This window comes from Mugil cephalus, chromosome 17, assembly GCF_022458985.1.
Source record: "Mugil cephalus isolate CIBA_MC_2020 chromosome 17, CIBA_Mcephalus_1.1, whole genome shotgun sequence".
Taxonomy (NCBI): domain Eukaryota; kingdom Metazoa; phylum Chordata; class Actinopteri; order Mugiliformes; family Mugilidae; genus Mugil; species Mugil cephalus.
In genome coordinates, this window is record NC_061786.1 from 16686979 (window position 1) to 16713411 (window position 26433).

Genomic DNA, 26433 nt, shown 5'->3' on the forward strand with positions numbered 1-26433 from the left:
AAGGTATGATAATCTTCTCTCTCCAGGCGCGGGCTGATGGAGGACGACGCAGAGCCGATCTTTGAGGACGTGATGATGTCGTCGCGGGGTCAGCTGGAGGACATGAACGAGGAGTTTGAGGACACCATGGTGATCGACCTGGTGAGTGGCATCGCTTAAAACACGGAGTAACACTCAAAACAAGTCAGAGTTGGGGTCTGACATATATATATTTTTTATTTAACTTTTCCAGCCACCGTCAAGGAACAGACGCGAAAGAGCGGAATTAAGACCGGACTTCTTTGACTCTGCAGCGATGATTGAGGACGAGTCGGTGAGTGGACATCTGCCGTGGTCGAGCATTAATCTAAGTGTAAAAAACTTGAAAACAAATGGATAATTCAAAAGATCTTTACGTTACGGAAAGAACAAAGGTGAAAATAAATCATAGACAAAAGGTAGAGCAGAACAGTATATTTACATCAATCATCGATGTAAAATCCAGTATTAAGTTAGGCTAAATTCAATAAAACAGAAAAACAGAGTTTAAGACATTTCTGCTCGCAAAAGAAATTTCTTTTTGACCGATAGAGATCAAATTTTAAATAAACAGTTGCGCAGCCAGCTTTGAACTCTGTAGAGTTGCAGAAGAGGTTCATTATCTTGAGACTTTTCTGACTTTTCCTCTGCTTCCTCCGTCGTTCCAGGGATTCAGCATGCCCATGTTCTGATGTGGAAAGACGAAAAAGATCCTGAGATCGGGATCCAAATCAGGAGTAAAAACAGAAGACGGGGGGGAGGGGAGGGGGACAGTTTTTGGGACGTCTAACCCACATCGCCTGCCAATCAAACTCTTAAGAAGAAGAAGGAAAAAAAAACATTGTCGAAGTACCTTTTCTCTTTCCTCTGAGACGTGATGGAAGCGTGGTTGACGGATGGATCTCACCTTAAAGCGAGGATCTGCTCTTTCAGACGTGCCGGAGGATCCGCAGTCTACTCCGAAATGATCCGAGGGCCTCGTCCTGCTCGTATTCTTCCTCTGCAGCTTGTTGGTTTAGGTCTCGTTAGCGGGTAGCTCTGATGGCGCTACGTAAACCCTGCAGCCGGCCCATCGAGTCCTTGCAGTTTTTAAACAGTTCCTCGTTACACAGATTGTTTGCTTCGGCTCCTGGTCAGCAGCGTAACACTCTGTACAGCCCCCACCCCACCCCATCCCAACCCCACTTCTTTTGGTGTTGCACTTCGATCCGTCTGGTCCAACATAGAGAGGATCTCAGTACTAAATGTTCTATATCTTTGCTCTTATTACCACCCACTGACCCCTCTCCTCTCCTCTCCTCTCCTCTCCTCTCCTCTCCTCTCCTCTCCTCTCCTCTCCTCTCCTCTCCCCTCCTCTCCCCTCCTCTCCCCTCCCCTCCTCTCTCTGTTCGCCATCTCTGAGTCCGTGTATGTGGTGATGCTGGTGTGTGACGTGCGTGTAAAGTGTTGGTGGTGGTGGTGGTGGTGATGATGATGACTGTTGAATAGTGGCACATGCACGCAGAGGTTGACAGCTGTAGGCCGACCCGGAGGAAGCGACGTCTTGTGTGTGAGTGGCGTCGAAGCGAAGCGAGTGTTGTTGTTTGACAGACCTTCTCAAATCTTGGAAAAACTTCTGCGCACACACACACACCCACACACACCTGAGTAACGGCTTTTTGAAGTAAAAGGAAAAAAAAAAGTTTTAAAAAAAAAAAAGACAAACATATTTTCAATTCTGTAGCTTTAGTACTAAAGTTTTAAAAATCAAGTGTGTTTTTTTGTTTTTGTCTGATGTTTGTACAGCTTTTTTCTTGAATACGTATCTTGTTTGTTGCCAAATCGTGGCCTACATACTTACAGTATACCCCTCCCACACACACACACGTGTAATGTTCAGTATTACAGCAGATGATCTGTTACCGTTACAGGTGAAGCCTTTGTTTTGTTTAGTTTTTTTGCACCTGCACACAGTGTTACCCGATCTGCGGTTCGCTCTCATTGTTCATATCCAGCGCGACGATGGTTCTTTACGAAGTCGTGACAGATTTGTTTGAATGTGTTTTGAATGTGTATTCACCCCCTCTGTTGGTCAGTCAGTTATTTACATCCTCTGCTCATCGGCTGGTTTGGCAGTCCTGTAAATATCAAGAGACAATTGGATCTTTTCTGCAGTGCAGTTGACATCAGTTGCCCTAAAATACTCTAAAAGCCTGTTTTGTTTCTTCTTTTTTTTTGTTTTCTTTTCTGTGAACTAAATTCTTTTTAATAAAATAAAATCTGTAATCAATTTATGGGGACGTTTGTGACTTTATTTTAAACCTCAGGTTAGTAGGACACATGCATTTTGTCTAACCGACCTTCCTGGAGGGGACACGTCACCCCATGTGTCCTAATGCAGTTGTTAGCTTTAGCTTAGCATAGGCGCTTTCAATGTTCACTAAAGAGATAAATAAACTCAAAAATTTTCCTAATTACTTCTTGTTACCTATATATTCGCATCGAGTACAAATGTCACTTAACACGAAGGGCAAATAAAGATGTGGGACTATTTTCCGACAAAGCACCGCTGCCAGGCGCAAGGACACCACGCAGCACCTGAAAACCCCCAACTTCCGCTAACACACCGGCGTGACTGGTTTTCAGGTGCACTCGATGTGAATGTACAGGCCACAAGATGTAATTAGGAAAATTCTTGAGTTATCACTTTTCCGAACGACTGGCTAATTGGGAACGCTACATTACAGCGCTTATGCTAAGCTAAAGCTAACACCTGTGCTGGCGGATTACTACAATGGCTGAACCTATTTTCTCCCTTATCCAAGGGAATATGGTGAGTGACTGTATTTCACGTAGGTGTGTAGGTGCGTAGCCCTTTTAGGGTCAGGTTAGCAATCACAACAGAAGTAATTTAAGGTTGAATAGCCTCATGTTATTTATCTCGTGTCTGCATGGTCGCACATTTACATGACCTGCTCCTTGGTGTCCACAGGCGAGCACGTTCCCGCCAGCTGACAGAGCGCGCGCGTGGGAAAATATGTCTTCCGGGTATTCACACACTGGACAGAAGAGCCATCCACTTCCTTGGGTCCAAACCGTCTCATTTTATTCTTATTGCTCCCAGAGATCTCATCATTTTGTATTTGTCAAACTCTTCATACAACTATTTGCTACAAACTTTTCTACAAATAAAACAATTAGTAGTGAGTCCATGATTTATTTTACAAGTGGCAGAGCAGAGAACTACCACAGAGAGAAGGCACAGTTCCAGGGATTTCAGTGGTTTTCTTGACCCGAACAGAGGACTTCAATTGCATTTGAAAGCACCGCACTGTAAAAGAACAACTAACAACTTTGAATACACTGTACAAGTCACAACAGACTACAGTATGTTTTTCATATTGCATGATCAAACCATATATCGCAAAATTTTATATCAACACTTTTTACCAATATGGCCGCTGCCGATGTGACAGTGGTTTAATTATTTAATACAGGTGGTAAGATGTGAAGATTCACGTCCCGTGTGAAACACAAACAGTGAGTTAGGAGGGGAAGAAATCAGGGAGTGATCTTGTTTTCAGTGGAGTGGTGAACAGCAAGGAGTAACGGAAATATCATGACAGCTAACATCTGCTCGGCAGGCTCCCAACGTTGTCGTCACCACTGAGGTACCACCGCAGTTCACTTGAAAGTAGATTCGATACGAGTAAAATCCTGCACCGAGTGCCTTTTGATAGTGTTAATGCTGAAACCGCCTGCGTGTTGTTTCACAGAGGAATGTTGGCGTGCTTCTTCCAGGGGTTGACCTGCTTCTTGCTGGCCAGCACGTCCAGATCGTCACAGATCTTCTTGCGAGTGATCGCCGGCTCGATTATGTCGTCCACGAAGCCTAAAACGGGCCGAGAGAAGTGTATGAGTTATGCGTGAGTTTCAGCGCATACAAAAAAAGGTGAGATCTTGGCCACGGGTTCATATTCTTGACAGCTGATTTACCTCTGACGGCAGCAGGGAAGGGGTTGGCAAACTTCTCCACATATTCGGCCTCTGCTTCGGCCTGGTTTTCTTTTCCTCTGAAGATGATCTGAACAGCGCCCTACAAAGAACAAGACAAGAAAAAAAAAAAAACAGGCAGTCCACACACTTAAATCACAGCAAAGAAATGGAGAGACAAACAGAAAGCCTGAGTGTGTTTATACCTTGGCACCCATGACGGCAACCTCAGCTGTAGGCCAGGCGTAGTTCACGTCTCCTCTCAAGTGTTTGGAGCTCATCACGTCATATGCTCCTCCATAAGCCTGAGACGCAAGCACACAAACCAATGTGTTACATATTATCAATTCTGTAGAAGACAGTTTCAGAAAATGGATTAAGCAAAATTTTAAAGCATAAGAACTGTGTTAAAACAGTAACTCAGCTGTAGTAGCTGGTTATTTTTCACTGCTGTGTGAGCAATATACTGTTAGACTGTTACCTACTTAGCATGGATTAGCTTCCACATTCATTTTTTTCAACACATTTAGACATTTGTCTAAATCTACTATACTATGGACAACCCCATCATGTCATCACCCATTGGATTCTGAACCTCAAAAAGTGGGTGGAGCCCACAATCACCATGTTGGATGAGCTTTACTTTGCACACACTGGGATACTCCAAATATGGACATGGGGGTCGTGTTTGGGCGGAGCTAAAGAAGCCTGGATGTTGAGACCCGCCCTCGCAACTCTTCGCTACCTGTTAGGCCAGGCTACCACCTGTCACTCAAAGCAGGAACGCCCTTAATTATGCAGAATTTCAAACCTTAACAAAAAAATTAACTAATGTGTTAGGAAAAAGTTCAGCCCCTGTACAGTTGTCATAAACACACTACTGAGACCAAAATTATTTTGTACCAGGCTGTAAACATGTTTAATAATGCTGTTAAGTTGGGCTTTTTAACATGGAGGTCTATGGGGATTTGCTCCCTTTAGGAGTCAGCCCCAAGTGGCCATTCGATGAACTGCAATTCAGCATTGGCTTCATCGCTCAACCCGCTCTGGTTTTAGATGCAGTCCCTACACCTTAGCACCACATCAACGCTACACTCACACAGGAACATCAGCAACTTTCAGGTCTAAATTTCTTCCAACAATGGCATCTCTTTGTAGGCGTTTCCACACGCCTTTCCTCGTTTTGGTCACGCACCTTTCTCGTGATGACGGTTATTTTCGGGACAGTGGCCTCTGCAAAGGCGTACAACAGTTTGGCTCCGTGTCTGATGATGCCACCATACTCCTGAGCTGTACCTGTTAAGAGGAATCACAGCACAGGATTATTGATTAGATGTCAAGAAGTTTCATTTCTGAATATATACAGTAGTATTACTGTATGTTTTTTTTCTTCCTTTGAAGTAAATGCTAAATATTTCACAACATCTTCTGCAGGTGGATGGTTCCAGCTAGCGAACAAAACATTCTGATGATTTATTTATGTCGGCGAGAATCACAGCTCACGAACGCTGTAGCTGGATGGCTCCATGCGTTCAAGTGTAGCCTGTACGTGTGAGATTTTCCATGAATACCTGGCAGGAAACCCGGCACATCCACAAAGGTGATGATGGGAATGTTGAAAGCGTCACAGAAGCGAACAAAGCGGGCTCCCTTCACGGAGGAGTTGATGTCCAGACAACCTGATGAATAAGACGAATGAAACAGATGACAGACTGAACAGCAGCACTAGGATCTAAGTAAGCCGTAACTAATGCACTTCATTCTCTGGCAGTATCCTCAGCTTACCAGAGGCGACTTTAGGCTGGTTACCCACAATGCCCACTGTGCGTCCGTTCATGCGGGCGAATCCCACCACAATGTTTTTGGCATAGTTGGGCATGATCTCGAAGAACTCCCTCTCATCCACTATCTATGGAGAAAAAAAAAAAAAGGAAACTTGACTACTTGCAGAAATGAAATCAGGTGTGCTTATTGGATTGTGAAGGTTAGTGCACATACGGCGTGAATGATGTCCAACATGTCGTAGGCTTTAGTGGTCTCAAACGGGACGATGGTGTCCAGTGAATGCACCAGACGATCCCTGAAAACGTAACGAGAGGAAAAGGTGAAAAGGAAAGTGATTGGTTGTTTTGATAAAGGGTTAGGTAGGTTTTGAGTATACTGGTCACTATCTGCATAATTGTCTTTGAGGAAATGGCCTTTAAATGAACTGGTCACATGACCCCCTGTGTTATCTCCAGTGATAAAGAAAAAAAAAAGTGTTTCCATTCCACTCTTGAGATAAACTTTTATATTGATACATCTGGAAAAATTACCTCATGAGATCGTAAAAGTGTTTTAGTGATATTTGATATTTATTGCGATATTTGGATTTTGTGCATTTCTAGAGGTGAGGCTTACCTGGGGTCGTGACACTCCCTGATGGGGGCGGGATCTTGATTGCTAAGTGGCAGGAAGTTGAAGAACTCTCGCAGGTGGAGCAGGGCCTCGACGTCATTCTCAAATGCGCGGTGAGCAACACCTGAGACCAAGACATGAGACTAAACTATTCAAGCAAATATTATTTAAAACAATGACGGGGTGCCTACACAAGTATGAAAAAGTATGGATTATGAGTTAAGAAATTTCCAGGTCTGCAAAAGTATGGAAAATGAAAATGAGTTTATGGAAAAACATTCATGTTTCCAAGACTGTAACCACTGTTTAATTTTCTAAAACAGAATAAATGGATCAACCTGTTTTTTTTTTTAAGGTGACTGGCAGCACAGCTAAAATGTTTGTGTGAGAGCACGCAGTAAGCTACGCAGATTGACAAGTTGAATGCTCAGCCCTCTGCTCTCATCCTCCTCCAACCCATTTTAAGGCCAGTCACAGTGTCGTCCAGTTTCACTGCTACAGGTGACGACCACAAACGAGCAAATTATAATTTGTTTAATTTAAGATTAATTAATTTATTTTTGTATTTGACTTAATTTAGTTACTTGCTTGCATACTTATTTGATGTCTAATAATGCCAGTGAGGTATCATCAGTTAGTTCAGCAATTTAGAATAATTTAAAAAAAAAAGGTACTGAATTTATCTTTAACTTATTTGTATAAGCTACATTAATTAGCTATAATCTTCTAGAAATTATTTGGTGACATAACAGCATATATATTCAGAATAATGAAAACAAACAATTCATTCAATATCTTATTTACATGACACACAACTATTTACTCAAAGGCCATAAATTTGAATTATTTTATTTTTTTATGCAGAGAAGTCTGGAAAAAGTCTGGAATTTTTAAATTTCAAATGTGTAACAACTCTGCAGTAATATACAGATTTTCATCCACTGGGATGGAACCGTGAAAGAGCCAAAACCAAAATGCTTTTAAACAAATACTGACCAGACACGGTGGTGTGAGTTTTGGCCCCACCGAGCTCCTCTTGAGTCACGTCTTCGTTGGTGACAGACTTCACGACATCTGGTCCGGTGATGAACAGGTAAGAAGTGTCCTGCACACACACACACACACACAAACAACAGTTGTATGGTGGAGCTTTCTTGCAGCGCGGTTTAGAGTCTGTTTTATCTGATCTAATTACCTTAACCATGAAGGTGAAATCTGTCAGGGCTGGGGAGTAGACGGCCCCTCCCGCACAGGGACCCATGATGAGGGAGATCTGAGGGACGACCCCTGAAGCCAACACATTCCTCTGGGAAAGGAAAACTGGTTTTTCATTTCATCGCAAAATATTACAGTTTCACCCTTATTCCAAAAGACTTTACTGGAAGTGAATATTCATCCAAGATTTTCTAGCTGCAGATGGACATATTTGACCATGTGAATACAGCCTCTTTCATTCCTTCAACCACCTTTTGGGAAAGGTCTGCGTTGCGGTATTTACACATATCCAGGAACCTGTTGATAGTCTTGTGGAGATGTGATTCAGCTTTTCTTTTATGTAAACCCCAGACCTGGAAGCTGCTGACTAGCTGGTTTGTCATCACAGAGGTGACCGTAAATAGTCAAGTGGAGAAAAGTTGAACTCAAATGCGTATTCTAAACGCACTTTATACAGTACTTCCCAAAGAGTGCTCCTAAAATCAGACAGCTACAGTTGGTAGAAGGCTTAAATCTGAATATGCCATGTTTAGGTTAGGTCAGGTCTCTTAAACAGGTTGAACATACCAGGAAAATGTCTGCGTATCCAGCCAGAGACTCCACTCCTTCCTGGATCCGAGCTCCACCAGAGTCGTTCAGTCCGATCACGGGGGCCCCAACTGTCATGGCCTGGTCCATGATCTGAGTGTAAAGAGGAATAATTAACAACAATAATAATAATAATAATAATAATAATAATAATACACACACTCAACCAATAATGACCACTACAAAAATGGTAAATAATTGATTTTGGGAAGACGCATCCACCACATTCTCCTGTTTTTATTCATGGTCATACTGTTCAACAGTAAAAAAAAAAAAAAATACCTGGGCACCATTACTGATAGAAACCTCACAATTGAGTCCAACACAGATGCACTTTGCACAAAGGCTCATCAGCGCATGTATTTTTCACACCACTTTTATGAGGGCGTGTTACTCTTGTTTTATCGAGTCTGTTTTAACCTTCTCTTTTATCTGCTGGTTTGGGTCCCTCACAGACTCAGTAATATAGTGAGGATATGTGGCAGAACTGCAAGAGTATATTTTGAAGGGCTCTCTGTTTTGTACAGAGTTAGGGCTACAAGGAAAGCACAAAGTATCCTGTCCGACCCCGCTCACCCCCTGGCCTCCCAATATAGACTTCTGCCGTCTGGTCACCGGCACATGGTATATAGATTTAGGATAAATTCTTTCGTGTCAGCAACCATTGGCCTCATAAATAATTGGTGCCTGAAGTCTATTGTTGGATTGTGTGTTTGAATGTGTACCGCTTCTATACGTCTAAATATTAGACGCTACCGTTGAACTGTTGGTTTACCTTGCAGATTTTCTGTGCGTGAGCTCCGGACAAACTCCCACCAAACACTGTGAAATCCTGAGACGAGCAAAAAGGGCAGTATGCAAATTAGGTCAAATTGAATCCAGGTGTTCTGTGTTGCAAACACCATTGGATTTTCTGCATAAGAACAATTAACAGTCCACTGTACCTGACTGAACACATAAACCAGCCTTCCGTTGATCCTGCCTCGGCCCGTCACCACGCTGTCACCTGGGAACTGGGAGAAAACAGGAAAAGATAAATTGTTTTTTTGTTTTTGTTTTGTTTTTAATCATTTCTCATTTTCACTGCGTGAACCACAGCACGAACTGCTACCTTGTTGGGGTCCTGCTCCATGCCGAAGTCGGAGCAGCGATGTTCCACGAACATGTCGGACTCCACAAAGGACTCGGGGTCCAGCAGAAGCTCCACTCGCTCCCTGGCCGTCAGCTTACCCTGCAACGCACGACCACAAAAGTAACTACACATTTGTCTAAAACAAGTGTATAGGAATTATAATAAATATCATGACACAATGCTAATTTGTTAACTATACTGTTTACACTTCCTTTAAAATGTCTGGTTATGTTGGACGACTTCAGTTGTGTTTTTCTCAGAACACCCGTCATAATTATTAGATAATCAACAGATTGGAATTATCTGAGCTGAATTATCAGATTGATTTCCAGACACCTGGATAAAACCAGCTGGATGAAACTAATAGTTACTGCTTCCCAGCATGGTTTTCCACTGTTTGAGGCTTGTACTCCTTTAGTGACTCTTCTTCTGTGGTTTAAGAGCAGGTGAGGGGAGTATTAGTGCCACCAAATGTTTATTTCAGGGTACTTAAGTTCCAACATGGTAATGTTATATAGACTAAAATATTATTATATACATATGTATATATAGACTAAGTATATCTATTTAATGCCTTCATATCTGTTTTTTTGTATGAGTTTGTGAGACCTTGTTTGAAGATTTCAAAAATTTCAACGGTTCTCTTTTTCATCAGAGGTTTGCAATATCACATTACACCTCAATATAAGCAAAATAATTGACATGTTAGTTATATGCAGATATATTTACTGTACTATTCCCACTAATTTCACTGGCTGAGACAAACCCAATAGCAACACACTGCTTCAGCATAGTTTAATATTTAGTTATATGAATTTATGTTGAGCTGTATAGTCTACCGTATTTTGGGTTCGGACATTGAACGCATCATTGAACCCTTCTTGCATATCATTATACATAATACTTGTACCTGGAGTTGATAGTGTAATAGTTACTTGCTCAAGGACACTGAAGATCAGAAATACTGATGTTTACCAAGATAGGACACTGGTGAAAGACGCAGTTAACCACTTGCAGGGCTAAAAAGTTGAGTTTAGAGGTCATGTTTGATATGGGGGGGGAAAGAAATCTGCAAACATGGAGTGCGTTGACTTCGAGCCCTTGAGCTTTAAATTTCACTCCACAAACACTTCGACTGCAAGAACATTTCGAGCACCAAATGCTAAAGAAAACTCTCAGGTGTTTAAGGAAGTATGTGTTAATATAAAAAGTGATAACTCCACTCGGTGTTATCTGACTTTACCCTTTTATGTTGTGCATCTATTCTCTTCTGACCTCCCCCGACTAGCGCCGCTTTCCGTTTCTTGTCAATCCTCTCTTTAACGGAGAGGTGGCCGACCGAGTACCAGCGGCAGTCCCGCTGCAGCTTCGTCTGCGGCACCGATACGGCTGCTGCTGCTCCATATTTTACTTGAGCCAAACTCCTGAAGGAGACCCTCAAGCCGTTCATCAGTCCGCAGCTGCTTCGAGCAACACTGAAGGCCGCCATCATTGCTTCGCGTGTTCTCGTATGACAGCGGTCCCGGAAATGAGAAGCGGATGTTTGAGCCAATAGCGAGTGAGGGGCGAGCTCTGACAGCCAATCAGAAGGAAGGATTTACTTGCAGCGGCAGGTGGGCGGGACCTCAGGTTTTCTCATAATCTGAACATGGGGACGTTTTAGCCCTGAGTTTAGGCTGTCAGGTAGACCTTCCTAACAATCAGACAGCTGAGGCGAGCGCCACAACAGATCAGTGAACTTATCCAATATGATGACACAATTCAATTTTCCTACACTCCATGTGGTGCACATGATTTACTGTCTCAACCACATGTCACTAAAACAAACACTTCGTTTATTTGCTCACAAATCAAACTATATTCTTAAATGTGCTTCAATTAGCACATTAGAACAGATGTTTGATTTGAGATGTGTTTTAAATATGTGACTTTGACGCGATTAAATCATTTAATACTTAAAGGACAAACAAAAAAAAGGAAATAGCTGCAATCAAATAAAACAGCGTGTCATGTATAGTAGATATATGTTGGTTATGCTATTTAATCAAGCGATATTTCAAGTTTTACGGGTCATAAAACTTGGGGGTTTATGTTTTAATTTTTGTTGTTTTTCTGTTAAAGTGTGGCGTCCTCTTAAGTGATATAACGGAAATGAGATAAAATACTGTAGGTTTTACTTGTCATATGGACAGTTAGTAAAATACACAGTGAAATGTATTTTCATATCTGCAGCCAGGAGAAAAAATGTACTACTGTAAAAACAGTAACAATTCCACACAGCACACAAAATAATAATAAAAAAATATATAAGTATAAATGTAAATAAAATATAAAATTTAAACTTGGAATGTAAACTTAACATGCATACAATATTTTAAAGCAGCTGTGTAAATAATACTTAAAAGACGACTTATGTGAACCCTAATTATCATTATCACCAGTGGCCAGAACATTTGCACAATTACGGCGGTCTATAGGTCAGTGCTGATTAATAATTATTATTATATCTTTAGCCTAATAGCATAATTGCCATATTTTAAGTCATATTTGAACGTTTAGAAACAAGAAAAAACACAACTTCTAGCAAAGATATTGGTATTTTTACAGTAAGTCAAAAAAAATAATTAGGCAATTAATTGCATTTATTTTTGTATTTCATTTTATGTTTTTATTTAGTGAGGATAAACTTTTTTGGAAGAAAACTGAAACTTGCAAGTAGTAAATTATTGTTTCATTAAGCAGTAATAAAAATGAAGTGAATGAGGACCTAACGGGACCTAACAGAGAACGTGGACCTTGGCTACACTACGGTAACCAGGGTAACTGAGGGAAGTCTCGCGTGATGATGATCATGCCTGTCGCGAGGGGTTGATGCGAGGAAAAGTGGAAAATCCAGTGATTGATGCGATTGTTAAACGGCAAGTTAGCTATGTTTCGGTCACCATGCGTCAAGAATTAGAGCAAAACGTACAAACATCGCAGGACTTCAATTTGCAGCCTGCATTTTGCTCCAGTGTGTGAGTTATAAGGCGGCCCTGGGGGGGTTAGTCAGTGATACCGTTCAATCTTCGCTAGCAAATTTGGCTAGCCATGCTAACACTAGCTGGTTAGCTTTGTTTACATCGAGTACGCGCCGGGGGTTTGTTTGCTAATTACTAGCCAAACTACGTTGTGGTCGCATCGGCGGCTCCGTTGTCCCATTTGACGTCGACGGGGAGACAGCGTTGGCAGTAAACGGCCTCTATGGATATCACCAACCATCTCTTGTGCAAAACGCTTGCCTGATGTAGTAAGCTAACGTTAGCTACACAATGCTAACCTTTTGATCATGGGTCGTTTGACGACTTGGCTGGACGTTAGCCTTTAGGCTGCGTTGGGGATGTGCGTTATTGCAAAACAGGGTCTAATCAGCCCGGCATACGAGAAACCTGGATTGTGATCCGACAGAGCTCCTCGGTATAAACCGGCAACGCGAACGTTAGCTAGCCACCTGCCGAGCTAGCCGATGTTGTGCGCGTTAATGGATAACCGCCTCACCACGTTCGGTGTCTCTTATTGTGGGTATTATTAATTCGTAGTTGATTTCTGCATCGTCACGCTGGAGTGAGTGATTGTTGCACCGCCGGGGCAGTTTCTGTTTCCTCAATTTTTAACACCCATCGCCGCGAGCGGCAGGATTGTGTTTCCCGGAGGCTGCGGAGTGCACCGCTATGAACCCCGTTAATGCAACCGCTCTGTACGTGTCCGCCAGCCGGGCCGTGCTGCAGTGCGACCCACGACAGCCTCACACCTTCGCAGATATGTACACGCTACTGCCCTTCTTCCGACAGTCCCTCGCATGTCTTGTTTGTGGTAAGCATCCTAAAAGCAACATTATTGCATAAGAGCAGTGCACATCACAGTTTCACTGTTTGTGTGGTCCGATCGCAGGAGTATGTTTGGTTTTGTGAGTTGGATGGATTTTTATCATAACGCTATTCATATCGACTCTCCGTGGGCGTGCAGCAGTTGACACAATTTGTCGCGCTCACCACCGTGGTCTCCTTAGCAACCGAGGCTGAGCCCCAGTCATCTGTCCTCTCGACAAGACAGACGACTCCTCTGTTGTTGTGCCTGCTGCAGAGCCATGTGTTTCCTATTCATGCTTTATTTACTCACCAAGCGTAGCTGGTGGAAAATCAAATCTGGCACAGCTTGCATCAAGAGGCGGACAGTTTTTCACAGAATGATGACAAATGTCAACTGTTCTCACCTCCGGCGGTTTTGTTGTGATTATTTGGGTTTTTTGTTGAAATATTTTCTTAATCCGAACTGCATTTACAGAAAATAATTTAATGAAACAGTGTACTCACTATGCAACTCTGATGTATATATCTGCTCTTTCCCCTTTTCTTTTTTTTTCTTATTTATTTATTTGTGCAGTCTTATTTTTATGCTAATTTAAGTTCTGTGTTTTTGTATAAGTGAGCAACGTGACTGGAGTAAAATTCCTTGTGTGTGCACACATGCTTCTACTATTTAGACTTCACCAACCGAATATAGTTGGTTTCTGGGTTGTTATTCAAACTGATCCATATTAATGCTTTGCTTATTCAAGAATGTAATTACCAGACTGATGTTCTAATCCAATTGTTTTGATGAGGCACTGCGATGTGCAACCGAACATGTGCTGTGGCTGCTGTGCATTTGCGAAAACTTGATAAACAAGTCTTGCTTTTGTCTCAGGTAAACTGCTTGAGGATCCCATTTCCCCAACACACCCAGAGTGTCAGCATTACGTCTGCTTGGGCTGCAAAGGCCAGAAGATGCAGATCAGGCCGTCGTGCAGCCGCTGTAAGGACTATTCCTGCTTCCAGGAAAACAAGCAGCTCTCTTTACTGGTGAAGGGCTACAGGAAGCTCTGTCTCTATGTGACTCACTCGCCGTTGCTGCAGTCAATCAGCAGCCACGTAGGAGGGTCGCCAGAAGTCATGGCCTTGTTGGAGGAGGTGCTGATGTCACACGCAGAGGAGACGGAGGACCCGAGCTTTGTACAGGAAGATGTGAAACCCGGTCCTGAATCTCTTACCCCGACAGAAGCACCGCCTGCTCCTGCGGAGCTCTCGGCTGTGCCCCAGAGCTCCTCGTCTGATCCTCCGTGTTCCAATGGACCCCGGGAATGCAATGGAGAATTGCTAGAGGACCTAGATCCTTCCTCTCCTGAGCTGGAAGTGTGTGATCCGGTAGAAGAGCAGCCACAGGCAGGCCTGTCTGTATCCAGTACTGCTTGTAGTGGTTTGGAACTGAATTTGACCACCGGACCTTTAGCCCCAACACCAGGCACCGTATGCTCACTCAGGGACGGGGATTCTAGTAGCAGGGAGCTGGAGGAGGGAGAGGTGTTGCTCCTCAGCGTGGAGGAGGTGTTACAGACATTGGATCCCCTCCAGCCTGGTCGAGACTCTCTTCACACACAGTCGGAAAGGACGCACACTCACACACACATATCCACGGACAGAGCGCACACTCAAATGTACATACAGCTGGACGCAGCTCACAACTACACACAGATCCAAACGGGCAGGACTAACTCAGCGGCAGGCCACGGTGCTCACACAAACACATCCTCCTTCGACCCCCCTCCGACGTCCAAGCCCCCGCCTGTCCGCGTCAATCGTAAGCGGTCTCGTTCGGAGAGCGACAGGGAAAAGGTGAAACCTCTCCCCATCGCCTCCATCCTGCAGGGCTCCTCCTCAAATTCACATACTCCAAACCCCGCCCACACGCAACACACGCAGCCGCTTGCACCATCCCTGACAGTACCAGCCCACACATACTCGTCTCTTCCGAACGGGGCACCTCCTAAGCCCAGCCGCCCAGCGCCGAACCACAACAAAGGTGCGAGGAAGCACGTGGACCCTAGCGCTAAGAAGCCCCACGCCAAGGCCCGCAGCGGCGGAGGATCCAAGAACAAGGACAGAAGCAAAGACCAGCGGTTGATGTCGGGCTGCCTGGTGCCCCCGATGCCCGTCAGGACTCCATATAAGAAGCCGGTGGAGAAGAAGGGTTGTAAATGTGGCAGGGCTACCCAGAACCCGTCTGTGTTAACCTGCAGAGGGCAGCGCTGTCCCTGTTACTCAAACCGCAAGGTGAGAGACTGTGACCGTCCTCAGAACCTCACACTCTGAAAGTGTAATGCTGTCATTCTTATTAAAACGTGGTTGTGTATAGATGTTGGGTATGTGTAAACACTTGGTAATGATGCCACTTACTCTCTTTTTTTTTAAATGTCTTGGCTCTTTGGTTTTTATTTGTGCACGGCTGATTTAAAATCAGAATGTATTAACAGAAACTGCCACGTTTGACTTAAAATCAGATTGTTCACAAATTTAAAACCTAAACCTCCACTGATTTATTATATATTTACAAGGCAACCTTGGTACATAACGTGTCGTGTTGTCGTCCATCTTCCATTTTCCGTCTCAGGCGTGCTTGGACTGCATCTGTCGAGGCTGCCAGAACTCCTACATGGCCAACGGCGAGAAGAAGCTCGAGGCCTTCGCCGTGCCGGAGAAAGCCTTGGAGCAGACGCGGCTCACGCTCGGCATCAACCTCACGAGCATCACGGCGGCGGCGGCGCTCCGCAACCCGGCGACCACCAGCATCCGCGCCAACACCCTCCTCAACGTCGCCACGGCGACCGGGACCCCCGTGACCACGGCGTACCTGTCCCCCAGCCCCCCGCAGGAGCCCAACTACGAGGAGAGCCTGGAGCTGCTGATCGGATGAGGGGCCGGGACTCGTAGAAACGGACAGCTCGGTGCCGATTGAATGTGACGGCCGATCGTTTTGTGTCTGTCAGACAACCTGCACTTCCCCTCTTTTCGGGGAGGCATCTAAGGCAGCTATGGGTCTGTCCTGTCCTGTAACCTGCTCTTCTTCTGTGTTGGAAAAATGCTGAGTAGTAAGACTAGCATGGGTGTGCCAAAGCCTCCTGTATTGTGCCTGTGTGCCGGTGTGTATTGTTGCCTGTCTGTAGTTAAACACTTATACTCGGTTCCAAGGCTGTTCTGTAATCCAGAGGTGCTTTTTTTTTTTTTTTTTTTTTTCCACAGACATACTGTAAGAGGCAATAGAAACCCAGAACAGGTTTTGTGCGTTCGTTTAGAGATTCATGTTTATGTATGTGTGACTTTTTTTTTTTTTTTTTTTTGTCTTTTAATACATTGGGTGCATAACGACATAAGTGCATCGTCATATCGAGGTTACTGCAGTTTGTGTGTATAAGAAATGCATAACTGGTATCAGGACAGCCCTTAACTTACTAATCCTTAAAACTGTATGTGTTCACTTCTTAATCGTGAATGACTCTTGTGACTAATCTATGGAGATCGCTTGTCTCACACTAGACTGTATGCCTTTTCTAGCTCATTAATTCACTCGATCCAAGTACTGTTAATGAATTTGTCTTAATGAACTTGACTGATGCAGGCATTGTACAGGCAGCGACATAATGTCAAAGCACTTGGCTGGCTCCACGGTTTGTGTGTGTGTGTGTGTGTACGAGTGTGTGTGTGTGTGTGTGTGTACGAGTGTGTATGAGTATGTGCCTGCTGAGATTTACTGTAGTGTCAGCAGGGAGGTGGATGGTGGGTTGTAAGCACTTAGTCTGATTGATTGGCCAAATTACAACTGAAACCGTTCTTGGTTACCATAGCAATAGGAGCCTCTCCGCTCGCTCGCGTGCGCACACAGTTGTTTACAGTATTTATCCGTTTCTAGACCACACCTGACCGTCTTCAAAAAAAAAAACACGCCGCGACGTTTCGATCACAGGATTGTACTTGACTCTGTGTGTGTCTGTGTGTAGATAAACTGAAGCCATAGTTTGTCATTAACGGGACAAAAACAAAAAAAAAATGTCCTCTTGTGTGTGCATTATTTGCCTCGCCCCCTTTCCACGCCCCTCCCTCCCTTCCCTCCCTCCCCCACCACAGCTGTAGTGTCCCGATCAGAGACCAACCCAGAAACTATTTTTGATACCAAGCGCTTTGAGATTTGGTACCGCCGCCCTTTTTCGTTTCGGTTCAATCGGAGTGAAGCCCTCCTATAACCCGAGAGGCTGCGTGTCGTCAGTGTTTTGTGTTTACCGTCTTCAGCTGTAACTACAGATGCGTTTGTCGGTCCTGTCGTGGTGACCAAAAAAAGAGACTGAAAAGGAGACAGAGAGTGGGTGGACTCAGGCTGACCAAACAAAACACCTATGGTTCTCCACTCATAGATCAGGAAGGAGCAGATGGATTACAAATCTGATCTATCTTCCTGCGTGCGTGTTTCAAAATGTATTTCTTTTGGGCATTACTTGAACCCCGATTAGTTTTTGGTATCGTTTTTTTTTTTTTTTCTTTCTTTTTTAATGTAAAAACTCTTGTTTGAGGAGTGACTATTATTGCTGAAACATTCACTGCCATATTATGGAAACATGTAATACAACATGAATTAAATGATAGTTTTTTACTTTTTCAGTTCGGTGTCTTTTTTTGTTGTTGTTGCATTCAAGTCCAGCCCATCTAAGGTTATTAACTGAACACTGCAATAGACCGAGAAGTGTAAACATTGTTACAGGTTACTTCGAAGTAAATTAAATCGACAAAAAACCATTAAAACAAGGGGAGCTTGACAACATGCTAACAGGCTAACATTTGCTAACATCCTGACACAGTGACACCAGCGTTATGGCAGTTTACCCTGAGGAGATTATGTCTGAACATGTTCATTCAATAGTTTCTCAGACATCCCACTCCAAACCACAAACATCATGGTGGCACTAGGGGAAACGTCAGGGGCAGGATTTATTGCCTGGAAACCACAAATGTATCCACACATTTTTCATTCCTATTCACCCAGTAATTGCTGGCGACGTTACTACTTGTATCTGTAGGTGATGAGAGGATGAGGATGGATGTCAAACCACGCACACTGCAGGAGTGTATCGAGATACGCGGGTCACAGGGCTTCCCTTCAACGCATTCTTTCAAGGCACAGGAAATTAAACAGTAAAAAAATATAAAATAGCTTCATTCATAATGCTGAACAAGTAAAATCTTGTCCGTTTTTTTTTGTTTTGTTTTTTTGTTTTTTATAAAAACTTGTGTCATGTGTCCGACGCCGCCGTCATTTCCTCCTCTTCCGTTAACGGTTCTGCCTGCAGGCAGAACGCGGCATTTGATCCGCTGCGGCGCTCCGAGTCCCACGTCCTCTGAATGCACCACGTAATCCGTGTTTTACCGTCTCACGGTGCAGTTCTGTTCACCAGCCTTAAAAACGGAATTAATATCCTGCGTGAGGGCGTGACAGCGGCTCCTCTCCTGTGTTGTTTTGGCCGACTGAGCGCGTCCCACCGCGGCTGCTCCGTGGTCCGTGAAGAAGCCCCTTCAGTCATGCACCTTCAGACACCAACTCACTAAGCAAACCCCCCGACACTAGGGTCCACCTCTGCTAATGCCTCTTTCGCTTTCAGTCCAGGTCCTCCGCCTCCTTTTTTTTTTTTTTTTTAGCCCACCAGGAAGGCCCCGAAGTAGCTCGCCCTCCCGTCCATCTCCATGGCGCTGGCGTTGCTGACGGTGACGAAGAGGCGGTCGGCGGGCTGCAGGAAGGCGCTGCCGGCCTGGTGCAGAGAGAAGAGGCCGGGCTCCGGGCCCCGGAGCCAGCAGACGCTCCGGGACGATTTCATCAGCAGGATAGGTACCGTGTAGGAACTCATCTGCAAAAACACGATCAAAGCCCTCGTATAAAAAGCAATATATCGGCACACAGCATTAATGATAAGATAGTACTTTATTGATCCCCATTGGGGGAATTCAAAGATTTATAAGCGTAGTATCTTTTGGTCCATGCAAGGGCACTAATATTTTCCTCCTACACATCTTTAAATAGAACAGTTGGAACTTGATCACAGGATGCGTTATCAGGAAATTTCTGTACACAATAAAAAGGCTGAATGCAATCCACCTTATCATGCTTGATGTTATATTAAGCAACATCTCTTCTCTCATAAGTTTAATTTTTTAAAAAAAGCCACTAGCAGCTTTCATTGATTTTAAGTTCAGCGACTGCATTCCAAATTTCTAATCCAATCTAACCTTCTTGTAAATGTACTGGACAAGCTCCGCTGCCGCTTCCTCCTCCTTCGCGTCCCCTTCCGCCTCCCCCGCGGAGGGGAGTCTGAAGTAGGTCTGGGCGTAGACGTAGTAGAGGCCCGCTCTGGGCACCAGGAGCTCCCCTCCCCTCAGCTCCATGTTCTGCAGGAAGGACAGGCCTCTCTGGCCCTCCCACGCTCTGATGCGCTCCCCCATGTAGCCCCTGCTGCCTTGCGAGCCTGCAACAGAGCGAGTAATGAACGAGCGCAGCGATGCGCAGATGAGTCTCATGTCCCGTGTCAAGTCAACAGGCTGCATGGATAAAAAAAATGCAATTTAAAAGTAAGTTTCCTATACACTTATACAGCCATTATGTGCAGAATTAGAGCATGTTTGGCTCCTCCCAGTGGCACTAAGATAAAAGACACAAAGAAATTCACGCAGCCTTTATATTACATGCACGTGTTTCCAAACGTCTGCATTGCCATGGTACATGTACATGTATTTTGGTCATGTTTGTGTTGTGTGCCATCCTTGCAGGCTGTGTCTCTCTATATCACGCGCAAAATCATTAAAATTCCAAGAAGCAGTCTTAGGGCTAATTAAGAAAGTGACTCATCCAAAAGACAGCAACCTGAACATCTGCAGCTCTGGACTGAGGAGGTAACCGGATCTGAAAGCGCTCTGAGAAGCCTGGAAGCACATTCCTCACCTGTGGCACTCGTCACAAAAAAAAAAAAAAAATCCCTAATCCTTTCCAGGGCCTCATTACAAACGTAATCGACTCTACGCTGAGTATTTATACTTCCTGCTAAATGAAATTACCCTCATTCTCTGCCGCCGGGGGCTCGGTGGAGGAGGCAACGCCGGTCACGTGGGCGGCGACTTTAGGGAGAGGGACCCCTCGGACCCCGGGGGTCAAGACGGGCAGCGCTCCTGTCAGCTTATCTGTGAAAACCCAAACACAGGACATTCTTGGAGGAGAAGGTCATACGCGCGCCTGTTGGCTTGGGATTGACGGTGAATGGTGGCATTGTTCTTACTTCTCATAGCAGTGGATATCTCACTCTGGAATCTGTCAGCCATCTTCTGAGAGGAAAGAGACAAGAGAGCGTGAACGGGCCAACGCGTTGTCAGTCACGTCAACAAAAAAAAAAAAGAAAAAAGAAAAAGGGAAATAAAAAGAGACATATCTCAACTGACAGTATAAAAGTCAACAACATTCAGCAATTCATTGGGGATCGCATGAATCATCCATTCTGCGCTGCGGTTCAACAAATATGTCATGTTTTGATCCCAGTGAGTCAGCGTTATTTAGAAGTGATGCGGAGTCAACTTCCACGGTACTGCACGCAATTTTCCTACAAATCCAAAGTCTGACTGTGCATTCCTGGTGTTTCGCACAGTAGTGCATAAATAATGAAGCCCGCACAAGGTAAACTAAACAAATGTACTGCATGTGCAAACCTTCTCTATGTGGTAGTGGAGCTGCTGCGTGACCTGCCAGCAGGGGTCGCTCTTTTTGCCATCCGCTGCCGGGTCCTTGAGTTCGGAGGGCGGGTTCGCGTTTATAAGGCAGGATACGCTGCTCCGGGAAAAACTCTCCTGCATCTGTCAACGCGTGAAATACATGAAACAACTGAGTTTCTGTTGTTAACTGATAAATAGTTTTTAGTTTTTTTTTTCTGTGAAGTTATGGTTCTGTAGCGGGAACTTTCACTGGTCCAGTTGATATGAGGAACGTTTCTGGCTCGGTCCATTTGCTTAAATTTAAGTCTATTATTTCAGGTTGTTTGAACCGGATTTGCTACTGCGGCTCTTCTCTTTTCCAGCCCCGAGAGACACCATTTACAAAGCAGTTTGTCGCAATCAAACATGGATTCTCCTCCATGTTTCTTGTTGTTGGAATGTCACACTGATTAATACATTTTTGAATAAATTTGCTTTATATTAGCGATGTGCGAAATATCAATATGCTGTAAAATCAAAGTATTGATACTTTTGACACTTAAGTTATTCGAGGTAATGTACATCATTAACAGGAACACATGTGTAAATTAACTAAACTATACTTTAGTTTATATTTTTACGGCACAAAGTCTCGGTATATGATCGGTATCGCCGATGTCAGTCTGAATTTTACTCGGTATCGGATCGGAAAGGAAATCGATATCTAACATCCCTACTTTACATAAAGTTATTGTTGCATTCTTGTGCATTACCACCACCTACAGGTCTGGAGTGGAGCAGCTCGTTGCACATTAAATGACTGATCTGCCCAGTTCTCACTCGTTTTTGGGCCTTAGCGAGACAAGTAACTTCTTAGTTCCTGGGACTACACCTTGCAGGTACTTTTGCCGGTCTGTATGCACAACACCTCGAACTCTTTGGCAAAGAGAACAGTGGCGAAGGGGGACGGTAAGTTCATGCGTTGCAATTTAGTCGTAAAGAATTTCAATCTAAAAGAAAAATATCCAATATTTTAATTAATTTGAATGAAATGTCTTTCACCTGAAGGCAGTATATAAGGCTAAGAGGATGTATTTTATAATAACTATACAGTTAAATTCTGTAATCGCTGTTTTTATTTTTTTGTTTGTTTTTTTGCTGCGCTATCATCTTTATAATGAAAACACAACTGATGCAGCCATTTTATATTTTAAGTGTAATACTGACTGGTCTGATACTAATGAATTACCTTTAAAATAGTCACAGGTGTGTTTGACGTGGGGGCGGGCTTTCCCCCGAGAAACCAGCCAATCAGAGCTCGAGACCGGACCAACTTCGCGCGGAGTTTTCAGACGGAGTTTTTCTGCTCCAGTGTGAAAATGTGTTTCTTTTAGGGTGTCGCAGCCTCTCGGTCCGAGCTGGTCTCGTTTCCTCCCTTTGTTTTTGCGTTATCTACTCGCCCCAACTTTCTCCCTCCTCATTGTCAAAGCGTCAAAAGCAAACATTCCTGCGGGGTTAGCTGTGTGGAACTCGGCCTGAATAAAAATATTCCCCCCTGGCGCATTTGTTTCTGTCCCTTCAAGAGTGCCCGTGGCTTTTTTAAAAGGGAGGCAATAACGCCATTTTATGGTTTTTATCTAACCCTCTCTTGGCTGTCTGCGGTAAATAGGTCAGCTGAAGTTAATATGTTCATGTCTCATTCCACTGTTGCCATTCAGGTTATTCTTAAATCAAAGCAAACTTAATCCATGAAGTGTGTCAGGGCACGTTCCCCAATTTTACGCATTCGCTCAGACGTGCGCCTTACCGTGTTCAGGACTTTGTTGAAGTACATGCAACTGATGGCAACCGCGATGGTCTGCAGGAGGACTGCTGCGAGTATGATGAGCCCCAGACACTGGACAGAAATGGAAATGGCCATATCACGGAGACAGAGAGAGAGAGAGACGACCTCAGCAAAGTCCAGAGGAGCAAGAAGACACTTCCAAGCAGACAGGACAAGTCAGATCAAGCTCTGCCGCATTTCTGTTGTAAAGACAGAGAGGGAGGGAAACAGTGCAGCAATTTGTAGGTGGAGCAGAGAGGAGGTATGTTGCATTAACAGCAGCCTCAAGATGTCACTGTTATTAGACAGAAGTGAACAGGGAGCTTTTTCTTTTTTTTTTTTTTTAATGCTGAACATGCAACTTTATGAGCCCTTCAAGTGGTGTGGGAATGTGTGCCTTCAACCTGCAAACCAGGTGTGTGGCAATGTACTCTGTACTGTGATAACACAGGAGAGAAAGTTGGTGAATGAATTGTAACGTGAGTTCTAAACTCACATATATACATTCCAAGTTTATATTTTATTTTATATTATTCAATTTATCTCAGTTATAAATTGAAACCTATATATATATATATATATATATATATATATATATATATATATTTATTATATATATATTTTTTTTTTTTTTTTTACCATGTGTGCTGTGAAGAATTATTATTTTTTACTACTGGCTGCAGGTACAACAATACATTTCACTGTGCATTGTACTGTGTGTAACTGTGCATGTAACGCATAAAACCTCTTATCCTAATCGCCCTGATAGAGGTAAAACCTGACGGTACAGAGGGAAAAGCTACTAACTACTTACTGCAGATTTCACGAACAACAGCATTACAATTAACTGGTTAAAGCCTGAACCACCTGTGGAGTCAGAATTGGAGTCGTATTACAAGGTCATTAATACAGTGGCAACCGGGTTTGACCTCAGCTATTTGATGTTATTTGATTAGTTGTTATTTTTTTTCTATTTCCTTTTTCTACTTACTTTCCTTTTCTCCTTCTTTGTTTCCTTTTTATTTCACTTTGTTTGTTATTATTTGATAGCAACATATCTACTTGAATGCTTATCGTTATAATATATAAATGTATGGTATATACATTATTGTAATGAAACATATTTTCACAGACACGTGTATATATATATATCTCGTAACAATTAGGATTAAACCTGAAACCAAAAAACAAACAAAAAAAAGTTTGGCATGACAGGACTAATGGGTGTTAAACATAGACATAGGCAGACGTCATTGTTATACAGGTATGCAACAAGTGTACACAGAACCATATTTCATTACATTGGCTCAGCACAAAATATATAAATATATAGCACCAGACTAGCTAAGTATGCATATCGCATAAAACCTCATAAATTGAACAAATTTAGCAGAGCAAGAGGGATTTTTTTTTTTTTTTAGTATTAACGGCAATGCAAACAAAGTAATCTGTAGAATTAGCCGTACTGCCTGTAAATTGCAAAGAGGCAGAACCAGAGTGTAGAACGCAGGATTGCATGCGGCGTACAATAAAGTGCAATAGTAAATAATCCAAAAAGTGTTTCAGAGGAAACCAGCCAGGGGTAAAACTTGCGTCGTTAACTGCTGTCATCCATTCACGACGAGTTTTGTTTGATTCCAAATGCATGAAGTTGTTACTCATCCAATTTCTAATGTCATGGAAGCGTTCAGGCTTCGCATGGCTGAGGTGTTAACAGGCAGGTGGATCTCAGTACAAATGAAATGAGACGTCATGCCTGCAAATTACATTATGTGACCAAGAGGAAGTAAAAAAGTATATATAAAAGTGGTCTTAGAACCGACCCCTGAGGTACTCATACATTACATTACATGCAGATTATTTCAAATCATTCACAGAAATTAAAATAAAAACTTCCACCTGATAAACATGAGGAGTACCAGCCTAGGACTGTCCTGATATTCCCTCCCAGTAAACCAAGCTCTAAAACTAAAATCTACTATCCAAAAACAAATGATCTTTTTCTTTCTCTCGTTCAAAGTAGTTACAGTTCGTGACTGGCTTCATTTACTTATTCTCAGCCAACTTGAGTGCAAACGGTACAAACTGTTTTTATGACCTTCACAGGCTAAATGTAAAGCAGATGAAGACAACACAAAGATGTGATGCAGTGCATGAATTTGTCTTATATTTTCCACAATTTCATCTGTGTAAAAATTAAGTTACAGATGAAGTTAGTGAATGGTCTCAGTTTTATTCTCTTAGAAACTGCAGGCGAAAACGGCTGCAAGTACTGGAAGCAGGAGTTCAAGTGGGGCACATGAACGCAGCATCAGGCCAGCGCTGCAAGAGCGCCTGGATGTGAATGCGGCGTAGGCAGCCGATCATCATTTTGATTAAAAAGTCGCCCTTTCTTCTCTTTCCTGCTATTGTGAGGTGATCTGAGGGAACTCGGGCCGATCAGCACCGACTGACCCGCCATTGTTAGCGCTTCAGCGCGGCCCTCCGCAGGATTTGTCGCAGGGGACTCATTCAACCTGCGACCAGCTCAACCTTGAGGGCTTCCCGATGGTTCCTGCGCTTTCATTCCTTCACCTCTAACCCTTGCTCCATTGTGAACGTGAGGAAGTGAGAGTGGAGCTGGTGGAGTCCACAGCTCCTGGATGTGGATAAACTCCACCTGCAGTCAAAAAGCATTTAAAACGCAAATATTTTGTAGTCAGGCTAATCAGGAGCCCAAATGAGAAAACCGGCAGAGGAAAAGAAGCATTTTTATTTTAGCTTCCTTCGCTGATTGCAATCTGCAAACTCGGATGAGAAAGTGATAAAGGGTTCCTGTGTTCCCTTAAGTGAGTCATTTCCCAGGCTTGTTCGAAAGCGAAGGAATGAAAAGGGTGAGGGATATCTCAAGACTGTCTGGCCTCAGGAGAGGGGGGAAGAAAGATGACACCCTGAGAGACATGCCTGCACTGTCCCACAGCAAACAGGCATTTAAAAACACATCTACCGGCTTCCTCTCATGTCATTGTCATCTCTTCCTCTTTGGTCCTGTCAGCTGGCGACCTCTGACCTCTGTCGGAGACGTCCACACGCAGCAGGTCCCGACTCGTTGTAATCCTCGGCCTGTTCTCGCCTCACTCTCACCTGTTGCTGATAGTTAAAGGAATTAAATCACATCTATCCGTTCTGTCTGAGGCCATGGCTCCCTCCGAGCTAAACATGTGCCGCGCTGAATCGAAAAATTACGCTGCCGAATAAATTTTGACCACAAAGCAGGATTTTATTAGAACAAACATGTTGCAGATTTTAACTTAAAAAGCCTTGAAAGTGGAACATAGCTTTGGTTAACACCAAAATAATGGAGCGCACATGTAAAACTGTGACACGCTGAGACGAAACTATTTTTCCAAACCCTGAAGTTTAAATCGGTTACAGGAGCTCTGGGGAACATAAAAGCACGAGGAGAGCTGTTGCCTTTCTGGATAATAAAGCAGCTTCTCCTCAAAGCCTAAATACCCAGAAGACATATAATGGATTAAAAGGACGCTCCATCCACCCTGCTCTGCGCTCTCTCCGTCTCTTCCCTCCCCCGGGGCTTCTTCTCCTCCCCACGTTCCTCTCACTTAAGTCATGGAATCTCCCTAAATTCCCATCTGAGCTCTACAGCTGCTCATTGTCTCACATATAAAACAAAGGCACAATGCATGCAGGCGGCTGCCAGTGACTATAAATGAAGCCAA

The 26433-nt window shown here is 43.7% G+C and overlaps 4 protein-coding genes across 5 annotated transcripts in view; 2 read left to right on the plus strand and 2 right to left on the minus strand.

Moving 5' to 3' along the window:
- The window catches only part of stag1a (stromal antigen 1a), a 38839-nt gene extending 36552 nt beyond the window's left edge, over positions 1 to 2287 (plus strand). The window contains exons 30-32 of the mRNA XM_047610565.1: positions 27 to 141; positions 233 to 313; positions 687 to 2287. Of these exons, the coding sequence (XP_047466521.1) occupies positions 27 to 141; positions 233 to 313; positions 687 to 710 (220 nt within the window). The 3' untranslated portion in view covers positions 711 to 2287. The remainder of the gene's footprint in view (positions 1 to 26; positions 142 to 232; positions 314 to 686) is intronic.
- A 799-nt stretch (positions 2288 to 3086) lies between these two features.
- Positions 3087 to 10842, minus strand: pccb (propionyl-CoA carboxylase subunit beta). The gene is made up of 15 exons (XM_047610566.1): positions 10566 to 10842; positions 9302 to 9421; positions 9135 to 9203; positions 8966 to 9022; positions 8170 to 8283; positions 7583 to 7693; positions 7384 to 7492; positions 6391 to 6511; positions 5989 to 6070; positions 5776 to 5899; positions 5562 to 5669; positions 5186 to 5286; positions 4197 to 4295; positions 3994 to 4093; positions 3087 to 3889 (listed from the first exon to the last, which is right to left on the minus strand). The coding sequence occupies exons 1-15, from the start codon at positions 10812 to 10814 to the stop codon at positions 3768 to 3770; spliced, it is 1686 nt and encodes a 561-aa protein (XP_047466522.1). The 5' UTR covers positions 10815 to 10842; the 3' UTR covers positions 3087 to 3767.
- A 1330-nt stretch (positions 10843 to 12172) lies between these two features.
- msl2a (MSL complex subunit 2a) lies at positions 12173 to 17826 on the plus strand. The gene is made up of 3 exons (XM_047611742.1): positions 12173 to 13174; positions 14048 to 15450; positions 15788 to 17826. The coding sequence occupies exons 1-3, from the start codon at positions 13033 to 13035 to the stop codon at positions 16088 to 16090; spliced, it is 1848 nt and encodes a 615-aa protein (XP_047467698.1). The 5' UTR covers positions 12173 to 13032; the 3' UTR covers positions 16091 to 17826.
- LOC125024079 (tumor necrosis factor ligand superfamily member 10-like) lies at positions 17691 to 23059 on the minus strand. 2 transcript variants are annotated; one of them, XM_047611744.1, is made up of 6 exons: positions 22697 to 23059; positions 20908 to 21051; positions 20484 to 20526; positions 20266 to 20388; positions 19444 to 19679; positions 17691 to 19064 (listed from the first exon to the last, which is right to left on the minus strand). In XM_047611744.1, the coding sequence occupies exons 1-6, from the start codon at positions 22808 to 22810 to the stop codon at positions 18855 to 18857; spliced, it is 870 nt and encodes a 289-aa protein (XP_047467700.1). In that variant the 5' UTR covers positions 22811 to 23059; the 3' UTR covers positions 17691 to 18854. The 2 variants fall into 2 exon arrangements, with proteins under 2 accessions (XP_047467700.1, XP_047467699.1); XM_047611743.1 differs by having other exon boundaries at positions 20484 to 20529; positions 22697 to 23056.
- Between the last annotated feature and the right edge of the window lie 3374 nt (positions 23060 to 26433).

Excerpts from the sequence above, each read along its gene's own strand:
- pccb (XM_047610566.1), bottom strand. The coding sequence starts at position 10,814 with ATGATGGCGGCCTTCAGTGTTGCTCGAAGCAGCTGCGGACTGATGAAC. Across the intron at positions 9,422-10,565 it reads TAGATGCACAACATAAAAGG|GGTAAGCTGACGGCCAGGGA; the intron begins GTAAAGTCAGAT and ends CGTGCGTTGCAG. Across the intron at positions 3,890-3,993 it reads CTTCCCTGCTGCCGTCAGAG|GCTTCGTGGACGACATAATC; the intron begins GTAAATCAGCTG and ends GGCCCGTTTTAG.
- msl2a (XM_047611742.1), top strand. The coding sequence starts at position 13,033 with ATGAACCCCGTTAATGCAACCGCTCTGTACGTGTCCGCCAGCCGGGCC. Across the intron at positions 13,175-14,047 it reads CCTCGCATGTCTTGTTTGTG|GTAAACTGCTTGAGGATCCC; the intron begins GTAAGCATCCTA and ends CTTTTGTCTCAG. Across the intron at positions 15,451-15,787 it reads CCTGTTACTCAAACCGCAAG|GCGTGCTTGGACTGCATCTG; the intron begins GTGAGAGACTGT and ends TTTCCGTCTCAG.
- LOC125024079 (XM_047611743.1), bottom strand. The coding sequence starts at position 22,810 with ATGGCCATTTCCATTTCTGTCCAGTGTCTGGGGCTCATCATACTCGCA. Across the intron at positions 21,052-22,696 it reads TCAACAAAGTCCTGAACACG|ATGCAGGAGAGTTTTTCCCG; the intron begins GTAAGGCGCACG and ends ACGCGTTGACAG. Across the intron at positions 19,680-20,265 it reads CCCGGCGGCAGAGAATGAGG|GCTCGCAAGGCAGCAGGGGC; the intron begins GTAATTTCATTT and ends GCTCTGTTGCAG.